Genomic DNA, 13,192 nt, shown 5'->3' on the forward strand with positions numbered 1-13,192 from the left:
AGGCATTTGGAAGTTCCAAGATGTAACTCTTCTACTCAACAGAGAGCAGAAAAGGTGATGTTTTTATTGGATTTTTTTAATCAAAAAAGGTCTTTTGTGATCTTGGCAGGATTTGAAAGAGGCTAGTGAAATACATAATCTATTTCAATAGGTTTCTTAGAGATAAAGGAAAACTATTTTTAAATGACCCTTCTTTTGTACATATCGAGAGATGTGCAAGTAATGTATGTATGATGCTACTTAGAACTTCACATTTGGTACAATATCTTCCTAAACCACTCAGCTATGCCAAAGTCTCAATTCTAGCTGCAATTGCTTGTCTTGTTGAAGGTCTGAACAGAGGGGCTTAGGACATGAGATCAAACTGAGCTGATTTCTCCAATCCATGCCAGGAGATGAAGCATATTGGTGACTACAGGAAGAAAATCTCTTTTACCGATTGATTCTGTGCTGTGCTACTTCTGTGTGTGAATGAGTAATTGCAGTCTAAAGGACAGTTTCTTTTATGCATTGTAATTGCATTTAATACTGCACATAGCTTGAAGCAGACCAATTAGCTTAACAACTTTCTTCATCTTTCTCCAAGGAGTGGTGGATGCTGCAGTGCTATCTGCAGTATTGCTGTGCCTTGGTTCTTCAGCAAAACCTGGCTTACCTTTAGTGTCTGCTGTCAATCCACATGTACTGGGAAGAACCCAGATTCAGAATAGCTAGAAAACAAACTCAAGAAGTTCACTGCTCTCATCTCAGCTGCTCATCGTAGACAGTGAGCAAGCAATACATACACATAAACTATTCATGGGGCTTTCCATCTTTGTGAAAAAAAAGTATTAGTATTTGCATTTAAAAATAAAACAGAGGAGTGGAAATGAAAATATTACAAGCTGGAGTGATTAATGGTGTGTGGAGTTTTGCTTCAACTGCTATCAAATACTGCTCAAATGGAAGGTGAGAGTGCAAGTGATGAAAGCCTTCAGTCACTGAGTTAATGGCCATTCCTACCTGGAGACATCCAGTGATCAATACACGACTGTGCCGGACTTTGTCAAAATGCTGTGCAGCAGTGGAGTATTTCTAGAAGTACTTAAATTAAGCAAGTGGAGCACAAACCATTTCTCCTTACCTGTCTGAAAAGTATCACAGTATTATGAAGACCTGAAAAATCCTAATGAAAGAACTCTCTTCCTAAGGAATCATCCTAAGAGAGCATGACCGAGTATCTCAAAATGAGTATCATTCTGCTCCACCTTTATTAAATGCCCTCAGGCAAGCTGTCAATATATGTGAGCTCTGTAAGCATTTTGCCTAAGACAGGATTCCATCATTTCAGTGCAGGGACAATAAATAGCATATAAAAAAATGAATGCAGAGGAAATATTCATGTTACATAGCTCCTTCTTAACAAATATTATTTTTGCAATACTTAACACTGTTGGCAACTCTATACCTATCATGGGCTTAAATTTCCTGATGAGTGGGCAAAACCAGCCCTGTTTTCTAAGTAGAGTCTGTTGCAGTCAGTCTTGTAAAGGAAACCTTTTTGTGTCAGTGATAATGAAAATACCTGGTACATATGACAGCGCTAAAATGGTGTCATGACCCAGCAATTTCTATTCAGTGCTGTCACATCCATGCACTGCACAGAATGGGATTGTCATCATGTAAATGTAATAGGATTCTTTATCCTGCATTGTTGCTCAGTTGGGAAGAGTAATTCTGAGTTTCCTGTAAGTTCTGAATAGCAGCAGGGGGCCATGAATAGCTTGGAAACCTATATTTTTTCCATTTATTTTTTTAAAATGCAAATTACACTAGTAAGTCAAAAAAATCACTTTTGTTAAAAATACATTCAGAATTAACAAATGTCAAAAGGAAAAGAAAAAAAAAAAAAAGACACATTTGGATTGTACTTCTTGCCTTCTGAATATTTTAGTTTATAACAAAAGCCCAGCCTAGAAAAATAACATTCTTTACTGGATTTTGAGGAGGATACAGCTGTACAAATCAAAAATGCCATCCAGATATTCTCACATTGCTGTGCTCTAAACTGCTTCCAGAAGAGATCTGTCCACTAATCGTTTAGTTGAATAGTCAACAGTCCTAATTTTTTTAATGGTGGTGCTCTAACTGCAACTTAAGCAGGGTTATGAATACCAACTTCATATAGGTATGTATGTATGTGTATATATATATATACATATATATATATACTGTGTGTATGTGAGTGTGTGTATCTACTCTATATGTAATATATGAATACACATTTCTATTGCAATCCATAGTAGTTAGATGTGCTTCCTATTTCCTAAGCATTTTACAAACATTAACAATTCAGACCTCACAAAAAGCCTGTGAGGCACATATTATTCCCGTATTATAGTTGGGAAGACTAAGACACAGAGAAATTAAGGCCAAAATTTTCTAAATTAAAATCAGGCCTATAACCTACGTGTAGACACTTCATTAAATTGTCTGACTTCTAAAATTGCTAACTACCAGTAGCCGCTGTTCCTTGGGAAATCACTGAAAGGTATGAAAAATTATCTCCTGAAAATTGGATTGCTGCTTAGGTGCCTATACTGGTTTCTTTTCATGTTAAAAAATGATTTTTATAGAAATATCATTTTGATTAACTGGTATACAGGGAAAGATAAAAAAACCTGTTATGACATTTTCATCCCATTTAAACCTCTTCATCGTGTTTAATACTATACATCTGCTATATTTAATACTACATAAAAGTAGAAACTGTTTAAATTTTTCAAGTTATGGGAAATTTCAGCCTGTCACTTGGAAGTTGCATGGAGTTTCCAGGGGGTGAAAAGCAGCTCTATCCAGTAGGAACTCAGATTTTCAGGTACCCAAGTATGAAAATTTAAATTTGAGATCCAAACCAGCAATGAATGCTTTACAGGATCAGGCCTAGGGGACGTTCATGTTTCATGCATGAGATTCCCGGCTGTATCTGATTCGGGAACCCTCGGTTCACTGCATCAGAATCTTCCTGGGTGATGCAGCCCCCAACAATAGTTAGTCCTGTGTATTTTATATACATAGACATACACACACATTCACACACTTACATATATATATCTATCTATATCTATATAAATCTCACTGAATCCATGTAGGTATAGATCCTGAACATGTCCTGTATCTTGTGTTCACTGGTGAATGCCTGTTCCTCTGTCATTGTCCAGAGTTGCTGCTTGTGACGCTGTACATCCATGCAGACATAGCAAAGGGCACTGGCTCGTACAGGGATGGGTGAGTGGTGTGAGCGCACAGGCCTTTGGAGCAAGGGCTCGGCCAGCAGGGAAAAGGGAGCTGCTCGGTGGTGCCTCGAGCATTTCCAAGTGCTGACCTTCCCTCTTGCCCTCAAAAGCTACGTGGTCACCTCAGGTGTGGTAGGTGCGTGCGTTTGTCTATGCAAGGTCTGAGCAAAGAAACAATGACAATCCAAGTTCCTGAAAAACCTGAGCAAAATATTGGGTTTTCCTAGTGAAAGCCATCTACGTTCTTGAAAATACAGATCAGATATAGAATAAAACATATGTTCCTAGGAGTTCAGAGTATTTCATATACACATTGACCTACTAGCAAAATTCCCAAAGGCATCTTGTTGCCAACTACGTAACAGCACAGTTTTTTTTTTCAGCCACAATAATACAGGAAGATAAAATACACGTTCTAACACACAACAGATCCCCCAAATATACCACAAAAAGGTCTTCAGTATTTCTTCAACTCAACTAGTCCCTCCCTGCCCTCTCCAACCAAAATTGAAAAATAAAATATGTGGATCCCTTATGGTGCAATTAGAAAAAAAAGTTCACTTACAGAGAATTTTCAGTTGAAATAAGATATAAAAGAGTAAACGTAGCTAGTACATATTCAGTTGGCCTTCGTTCATAGAAATCTGCAGATGTGTCTGTAGTTAGTAAAAGATGTTTAGAGACAGCTATAAAAGCACCTACAGTGCGATAAATAAAACCAGCGGGATTAAGAAGCACTGTTTCTGCTGCTTATTTCCAGTAGGTTCAATTATTAGTTTCTGTTACCCCTTTCCCCACCCTGACCCCCAAAAGGTCTCATTTATTTATTTATTCATTCATTTTTCTTTTTAATCATTATAAACTGTTTCTTGACCACTGTGGAGCCCCAAAAGTAAAGCACTTATCAGACAGCTGGCAGTTTTCTACTTGGCTGCTCTGGAGCCATGGAGCAACAGAGCCTTATTCCCTGACATGAAAACAAAGCAAAACCAAACAGAAGAAAACCACTGACTTAGAAATCGTTCAGAATTAACAGCAGCATGTTAACTTCAGAAAGCTTGCACGTAGTTTCTCTAATGTGCAATGCAGTTGGGTTAAGGCAAGTATGAACTGTACAGCCTTCAGGGCAAACAATGCGCTGTCTATTGACTTCTGCTGCAAGGTCATCCTGGTGTTTCAGTGTTGTTTGGACTGAGGAGACTCAGCACAGCCTGGAGAGTGGAGGAGGCTCCCACAGCACTGCCTGGGCTGGGTTCATGTCCTAATCCAGATGGGCTGTGCTGGCGGTGGCGGGGGAAAGAAAAGGACAGAAGGTGGCACCGATGCCTCTGCTGTGTCCCTCTGGTGCTGCGAGGCAGGACGTCCAAGGAGGGGGTCTGGGGCATCTCCTTTAGTGCCTGTTAGAAAGAGAGGCTGAAGGCCTCTGCTGTTTTCTGTCTCACTGTTCAATCAGCTTTTATACACTATTTGTAGCACAACAGTTGGATTTCTTTTATTTTTGAAGAACCAGGAGTCCATCCTGAAAGAGATTTTTTGAAAGGTCCTCCAGCCCACCTTGAGTAGTCCCCATGCTTACTTTGACCTAGAAGAAAGACAGAGAAAGAACAATACTTATAATCCACCATATACTTATCTGATCCCTGCCCTGCTGCTCTGGTGCCCTTTTGCAAGCAAGTGTAATCCACAAATCAGTAACAGTTCAGGTACACACGGGATAAAGAGGACAGAAAGACAAAGTGTTTACTCAAGTAACTGCTTGGCTCTCTCTGGAACATTGTCAGAGAAGTCAGCACAGGTTTTCTAAACAATCTTAGGCAAGAGTTATATTTAATTATAATCTTAACTGTATGTCCATGGGTCAACTGGAACATGACCTGATTTATATAAGCCATCAGATATGTAGCTGTCTTTGTAAAAACCGAGAAGTGACGCTGTATGAGGACAGAAGGGCTGAATTGCAGGTGCAGAGGAAAGCTGCCCATGGCTGACTCACAAAGCAGAGAGCCTGTGCAAGTGCCACAGCCTGGCCACCTTAACAGTGTTGTCCCAAACCCATGTTTTGTGACTACAGCTTTTGGTCTAAAATGGACAAGATGTTGTTTGTTGATAGTGAAAGCTTAGGTGGTAGTTTATTTAAATGTGTCTGAATCCCAAAACACGAGGAGATAATTACACAGAAGATTTGTACTGCATGAACTTGCTGAATGTCATAGTAGTTATACTCTAGTTTTTGTGTCTTTTTTTGTGTTTCATTTGTACTTTAAGTGAATGGTGAAGTAGGTATCACCTTCAATATGTGCAATTATCTAGACAAATGCCTATATGTGTGTGTGTGTGTGTACGGGAGTACAGATACTGCAAATATTCTCAGGCTTCACAATAGGAGGAAAGCATGCTTCATTTCAGGGGCTGCACTGCTTTTGAGCAATTTCTCCAGTGCATTAGGCATCAGCATCAGACATGCATGGGTTTTTTTGCTTCACTTCTTCTTTTCTCGAACAAACAAGTTCAGTGTGAAGAACATAAAGAAAGATCTCTCTCCCCTCCCTCCTTCCTACTGTTTTTAGAACAGTGATCATGCAGTGCAGTCTTGTTCCACAACTACAACTGTGTTTTTTCATGTGCAGCAGAATCAGTGTTAGGGGGTGTTTAGTCACCTTCCTCGGTCACCTCCCAAGAGGAAAATTTTGTCTTGACAATTGATTTCCGCCATCTTATTGTGTCCTTCTCCCACGGTCTGGAAATGAGCACTGGCATCTCAGGCACAGAATGCCAGGAAGCTGCTTTTGAGTACATCAGCTGTGGCCACACTGCAAGGAGGTACATGAGCATCGGTTCTGTCCCGTTCTGTTCAAAAAGCGTATTCATTTTGAAGGGACTGTCTAGGCTTCTTGGCTTGTACAGCATAGAGCACACTGTTGGCACTTAAATAATAAAAAAATCCCATTTATAACAGGTAGAGAAATTTCACCATAAGAATTCTTCTCCAAAACATCAGTGTTTTATTTAAAACGTAGTTTTAAATTGCATATATTTTTCACTTTAAAAGGTAAACTGATTTAAATTAAATATGAAATTGGAAGAGGTGATAAGGAAAACTGTGATTGGAATTCAAAGCCTAAAACTTAGAGAAAAAAACTTCAATGCGAGCCTGAATCTAACAATTCTAGAATATTAAAGGTAACAGTAGCCAGAGATAGTGACTTCAATTAACTACCTAAAGATAATATTTCTTTTTCAGAAGCCAAGATTTTTCTTTTCTGTAGATATCCTGTTCATTTAGGGTAGTTTTGCATAACTGACGAAACACCACAAAAAGCGACAATGTGTCTTTAAACTGAATTAGAGTGTTCTTAAAAGTAGAACTTGATTGATGAAAATCACAAATAAAAAGTAATAAATCTTTAGATAAAATAGTCCTGACACAACAGAAATGTAAGTATGAGAAGCCTGAATAAATCAATATAATTTACACGTGTAAATCGGTGTAACATAACCTCCACATTAACAAAATAGTCCTAACTCTACCACACAGGAAGAAACTGGTTACAAAACAGTATGTCTTAACAGTTAGCAATTACAAAACCCAGAATTCGTTCAGAATTATAGTTAAATAGTGCATGTATTAAGGAGTTGAAATTGATTTAAATCACTTGGATGAAAAACTGTCTGACTTCCAAAGACATAAGTTACTGTCATTGCAATCCACTAAATCAATTCACATCAGCAAGCAGTACACAGGTAATGACTGAGACCAAACATAAAATTCTGTATGTCTTTAAGATTTGTATTAGTTCTGTATAGGAATCAATCTGGTAAACGTGTACGGGCTTCTCTGTTCTGTATAACTGAACTCCAAGTTGAAATTTGTATTTTGAAAGAATCTGAACAACAGTTAGAAGCTCATATTGTTTTGGTGAACTCTTCAAAGAGGGGGCCATATGCTCTCCTTCCATTTTTCAGAATGCTCAGCACACCACAGCATAGAGAAGGAACTGCTGTTGTGCCTCTGCATATAGTTAGCAATCAGATGATTTAAAGGCATCAGTTCAATTTCTCTTATAAAGCCAGAGCTCTGTATGAGATGTGCCCAGTGTGAGTCTGAATAGGAGAGGATGCAGTGGTGGCAAAAAGTGATCTCTGTATTTTCTTGATCTTTTGCAGGAATTAGATGGGATGATGCTTAATATATCTTCTGTTGCCTATGGATTCAAAGACATTTTATAGAAATAGATAGCGTTATGGAAATAGTTATATGAATACAGATATATATGGGTATAGTTGTATCCTGGATGGACATGATTATGGCCTGGACAGCGGTGAAAGCATGACTGTAAAGTAGCATCTCCTCTCCTCTCCTCTCCTCTCCTCTCCTCTCCTCTCCTCTCCTCTCCTCTCCTCTCCTCTCCTCTCCTCTCCTCTCCTCTCCTCTCCTCTCCTCTCCTCTCCTCTCCTCTCCTCTCCTCTCCTCTCCTCTCCTCTCCTCTCCTCTCCTCTCCTCTCCTCTCCTCTCCTCTCCTCTCCTCTCCTCTCCTCTCCTCTCCTCTCCTCTCCTCTCCTCTCCTCTCCTCTCCTCTCCTCTCCTCAATATTAAATAATTATTGTCTATTACACATACTGTAGAGGTGTTGAACATTGTAAACGAGATGATAATGGCCAGATAATGACATAAAGCCGTGCTGTGTTTTTTCTTTCTTTCTTTCCTTCAATACTATGAAGGCTTGCATTGGTGATATTTGGTGAACAAACTCTGCAGGGAAATAAACCTTTCCTCGCAACAAATAAAGCTTCAAAATACCAAGCATGGCCTGCTGTTATCATATCAGCATGTTTTGATTTCTAATACATAATATTGTTGTAAATAGTGCAATAAGCAGATCAAACCTTGACTTGATTAACTTGACATTCAAATTTGTCACTCTACTACCTAATGGACTGCCTACATTTACAGAGCAACTGCAATGTGAATACATATGCATGTGTTCCTGGTGTGCCTCAGCTGTAAATAAAGAAAGGTATTACTAAATGCTGTAAAAGTCTCTTAAGGACAGATTGCAACAATACTAGAGAACCCTGTCAAACGCTATACAGTCAGAGGGAAACATGAAGTGTCTTTGTTTGACTGCAGCTGGGACATGGCAATACTTTTGTGGGTTGATTGGACAAAATGTCAACTCACATTCTGATTTCTGTCTCTCAGCTAAGACAGCTAAATCACCAGTGAGCATGCAGCATTGAAATAAGAGAGAACACAGTTTACATGGATTAATCATCTATCTCTTTATCTTAAAAGCTAAAAACATTGCTTTCTCCTTTTTTCACAGGTCTAGCTTTCTTTCCAGTCAGTATGAAGATGCACAATAAATGCAATCTGCTGTTCTGGAAGAAACACCAAGAGCATAAAGAGAATGGGATAATAGCTAGAGGGCTCCATATGTTGATGACAAGCTATGGTATACTGAGAAAGAGATAGGATTAGAATTGTTCTAAGTACCTATGTACCTCATATAATACTATGAAGGAAATAACATTTTCAAAATGCGCAGCACTGTGCCAAAAGTGCAGGTGAAAAATATTTACTTGAGCACAGACAGATGGGAAGCTGAAGTTAAGACAGCATTAGAGATATGCGCTATTGTAATTTGAGATTATTAAAAATCTCCTAGCAAAGCTCCTGAAGGGCCCAGTTCCAACACCACCACAGAACAGATTGTACTACTAATAAAGGGACAAATGCACGATTCCATGCAAAAAGACTAATCCATTAGCAGACTTGCTTCCACTAATCAAAAGAAAGGAAATTGCATTCAAAGGTGAGTGGAATTGTATGTCGGCATGGCTGCTGTTTGCTTGAACTTTTTCTCAAAAGAAATGTTCAGAACAGAAACAAAGGAAAAAAAATGTAACTGTTGCCCCTTTATGCGCTGTTTGGTGCTGTGTTTTTACTGTGTAGGGCATTGATGGTAAATAAAAATATTTCAAAAGGCTGCAGCAGTGAGGTAAGATTTATCTTGGCAGTCAGGACTGTTCTGAATTTCAATTGACATCAGTACAAGAATATTTGGACACAATTATTCCTGGGCTGGTCTATGGTGGTGTGTCAGCTCCAGTATGAATATATTCCAGTTGTGTGTATGAGCTGAGATTTGGTTACTCATTTAATTCCTAGATATATCAGACTTCCCTCTAAGATGGAGTTGTCACTCAATAGTTAGGTAAAATACTGTCTCCTATTCAAACTAGTTTAAAAAGCCATATGTTGTTTCATTTGTTTTGGCTTTTTAAAATGTGGAAATGGGAAATGAGGTACAGAGGTGCCTTGGTGAACAGATGCTCTGGTAAGACAAATGATAAATTCACCCACTAAATTAGCAAGTTGCTGAACTTTTGATAAAAATTAATAAAAATCCACTTTATTTTCCCAACCAAAGTTTGTCATATACATAGTGCTTTTTCTACACCAAATTGTCAGTGTCTCTGAGTGGAACCTGCTTGAATGAAAACAGGGAAAAATCAGGTGAGAGCTGGATGCTGTTTGAACAACTGTGACAGATGATATCCTGCCCTAAGAAATCATTATAATTCAACACAAGAGTAATATTGGTACTTAAGTGCAACCTGAATTCAGTCCATCAAAAAAGGCTTTACCTATTCTGAATTTCTAAGTCATGCCATCTTTCAGCTTAATGATCCTTTAATATCAGGCTGCCACTCTGCTGAATATCCTAGAAGTTAAGTACTTACATATACATGGGCTGTAGCTGTAAATGAGATGTCTTCTGTGGACCTTGATAGCCGTAAGAGTCAAATCCACCTATGAAATCAACTGAAAGGGGAGAAATTGCTTTCATTAGCAACACCTCTTCAGAACTGATAGGCACTGTCATTCAAGAACCACCCAACACACAGATTATTTTTATAGGCCCTCTAATAATATGTTAATATTTATTATCATTATTATTATTATTATTATTGATAATCTGTCAATATTAGCTAATTGGGAAGATCCAGTGAAACAGTAAAAAAGTAAGGGAAGGCTAAGTCCCCTTTTTTTTCCCTTTACTTTTAAAATCAATTCAATTTTAAACCCACATAAAAACAGTAAAGGGTTTATAACAGCCATCTTTCCACCAGAAATAATCACACATCTCTTTTTTTTTCAAGTAGACAACCTCACTGATACAAAAGAACATGCTATTCAGACATTACAAATGCTGAAAACCATTTATTTATTGGCTTGAATGCATTGCTTCTGACTGTGATTACTGTGTCTGGCTTGCTGTCATACCATGGCTCAGTAGAGGATGTAGAGGAGGGAATACATTGATCCAGCTCTGTCTGAGAGACAGAAGTTTCTCTGATTCTCTGCTTTGACATTTGGGTTGAAATGCATGAACAGAGTTAGAACAATTTGTCTGAGCTTCAGAGATGAAACTTCACAGATGTAAGGAAACCTGCATTTCTCTCAAGGTGCTGAAGGTCTGTAGGAAGGTTGTAGGGTGGGAGTTATTTATTAATTCACACAATTGCCAGTTCCTGATGTCCTTCTTGTGTTTGTTTTAAACAATTTCCAGGAAAATTCAATCTCATCTGAGCCCAAGACCCCTATTTCTCCTCTAAAACACTTTCTTTGCACAGGTAAAAGGGTGCTCTTTGCTTCTTTTGTCCCAGAAGACTCAACTATTGGCTTATAGAGGTTATTTGGGGGCAGTTCTTGTCCCTGAAATATTGTCTCTTACATCACAGATCTGAATTGGACTTTGATAGAAAAGGGCCAAAGAGTTCAGGTATGGAAGTGCATTTTTCACGTCTGGTCACTGCTACTGACAGACTGGTTCTGTGCACATTAAAAGCAAAAATAAGAAGAAGAAGAAAAAAAGGAAGGTTATTTGATAGACAACTACTTTTTTTTTGTGGATCTAAAATGCAGTTACAGTCACAAAGAACAAAAAAGTAAATTTACGTGGTTTGAGAACCTCCACAGTGGTTAGGCTCCTTAATGCTTGCATTTATAAAGTTGTTTTAATACTAAGGTACCCCTCAGAATGTGCCACACTTAATCACACTAATCAATACAGCTTCACCCAGTCCAGATATGTTACCAAAAAAATCGAAGTCTTGTACCCCTCCATTCACCATTTACTCTGCAAGCAAAGAACTACCAAAACACTGTCTGGGTACAGTATGTGTCCATTGTATGTGTACACTATGTAGAATACGTCATCAAGTCATTCTTTACAGGCAAGAATGGCTCCTGAAGAAATAATTTAGCCAACTCTGTGCTCTGTAGCAGCATTATGTGTATTCCTATCCCAGAAAGATGTGTTACTAAATAAATCCCTGACACCTCTAATGAAGGAGGTTCTATAGCCTCTCTGTGTTGCTTTTCCCTGTGCCTATTTTCCTAATGTCTAATTTAAACATATTTTCCTGGAAATTAACTACTTATCTACATTTTGGCCTTTTCTCCCTATGGATATGAAGAAAAATGAACCATTTTTTTTTCCTCTTATAGCTGTTTTTAAGCCTTTATAAAAAGTATTTCATGCTATCCATTGTTTTCAGGTTTATGTAAACCTAGTTATTTCAGATTTTTCTCAGAGCTCATATTTTCCAAGCCTCTACATTTTGAAACCTGAAGATCCTTCCTCAGTTTACTTATGTTTTTCTTGCACTGGGGTGCACAGATCAGGACTAACTGGGACAACTTCATACAATCTTTTGTGCATTACCTGAAATAATTCAGTAAGTTTTCGGGTTTTGTATGTTTGGTTGGGTGTTTTTCTATTGTTTTTGTTGTTCTTCTTTTGTGTCATTTGAGTTTGGTTTCCAATTTTTTATTTTTTCAACAGCATACTACAAACATTTAATAATCAGCTATTTATTTTTTGTTTTGACACTAACTGTAGCCTAGCCAAGAAGCCCATATTTTATTTGAAGATGATTGATTCTTCCCCACAGGAGTTCTTTTGCACTTTCCTGTACTGAATTTCACCTTCTTGATTTCAAGCCACTTCTCAAGATTATTTTGACTTTTAATCTTATCTTCACAAGTGCTTGTACCCTTCCCAATCTAGTTTAATCTTAAATGTTTACATTTGTTCTCTCTTCTATCCTCATTGTTGTTAATAAAAATAATGAATAATTATTTCCCTAGCTGAGGTCCCACTGGGATCCCATCTGAAATGTACCATCTGCTTTGTAACTACATTTCAAATAGAGTTTTAAAAAATTCTGCGCTCAATCTATGCTGACTGCATGGGGACAGTACTTCCCTGAACTTCTTACAAACCTTTTAGAGTGTCAAAATCTTGCTAAGATCAAGACAAATGCCATTTTGTTGCTTTCTACTTAATCAATGCCTGTAACCATCAGAATACCTTTATCAAAATGTGATCATGTCTTTGGGAATATTCTAAGTTTATAGGCAGGATATGAAGGATATTTTTTAATGAAGGGCTAGGATGGGAGGATCCCGTCCCCAGTTCAAATACAAGGATTGCAGAAAAAAGAAGGGATGTATGTCTGTTGCAGGTATGGTTTGTTGTTTGCTTGCCCAATTTTCTTTTCTTTTCTTTTTGTTACTCTTGAACCCTGACAACACAAGTCAGAAAATACCTGTGTTGGATCAAGTGCCTCACTGTTGTCAACCCATGCCACTTTAGGGATATTGCTTATACTCATTTGTCCAGCTTTGCATTTCTTTTGTACTTTACTCGAACTATTTTTTCAGGCAACATTATTAGTAGGCTGCAGGCGTAGATGCTCTGCTTTGCAGAAGTGGGGCAAAAGGTTGGCTTCAAGGTTTTTTTCAGGAAGCTAAACCAATGTGTTAAGAAAAGGATTTCTTTGAGCAAAATGATTTTCTGTGAGCATGTGGGAAAGATTCATGCTGAATATCTCTTTGTGGCTTTGCC

At 38.1% G+C, this 13,192-nt stretch overlaps 1 protein-coding gene across 6 annotated transcripts in view; it reads right to left on the reverse strand.

Moving 5' to 3' along the window:
• Positions 1-1,231: 1,231 nt before the first annotated feature.
• Positions 1,232-13,192, reverse strand: part of NKAIN2 (sodium/potassium transporting ATPase interacting 2) — a 534,629-nt gene continuing 522,668 nt past the window's right edge. For 2 of the 6 annotated variants that reach the window (XR_004417342.1, XR_004417341.1), the window contains 3 exons: positions 10,020-10,101; positions 5,933-6,199; positions 1,232-4,857 (listed from right to left, as the gene is read on the reverse strand). Coding sequence is in view for 4 of the 6 variants with exons in the window: in XM_033054574.1 (XP_032910465.1) it covers positions 4,848-4,857; positions 10,020-10,101 (92 nt within the window). In the remaining 2 variants the exon portion in view is untranslated. Of the gene's footprint in view, positions 4,858-5,932; positions 6,200-10,015; positions 10,102-13,192 lie in introns of those variants that run through there. The other 4 variants (XM_033054574.1, XM_033054572.1, XM_042779094.1 and 1 more) reach the window with 2 other exon arrangements.

Source organism: Catharus ustulatus, chromosome 3, assembly GCF_009819885.2.
Source record: "Catharus ustulatus isolate bCatUst1 chromosome 3, bCatUst1.pri.v2, whole genome shotgun sequence".
NCBI lineage: Eukaryota > Metazoa > Chordata > Aves > Passeriformes > Turdidae > Catharus > Catharus ustulatus.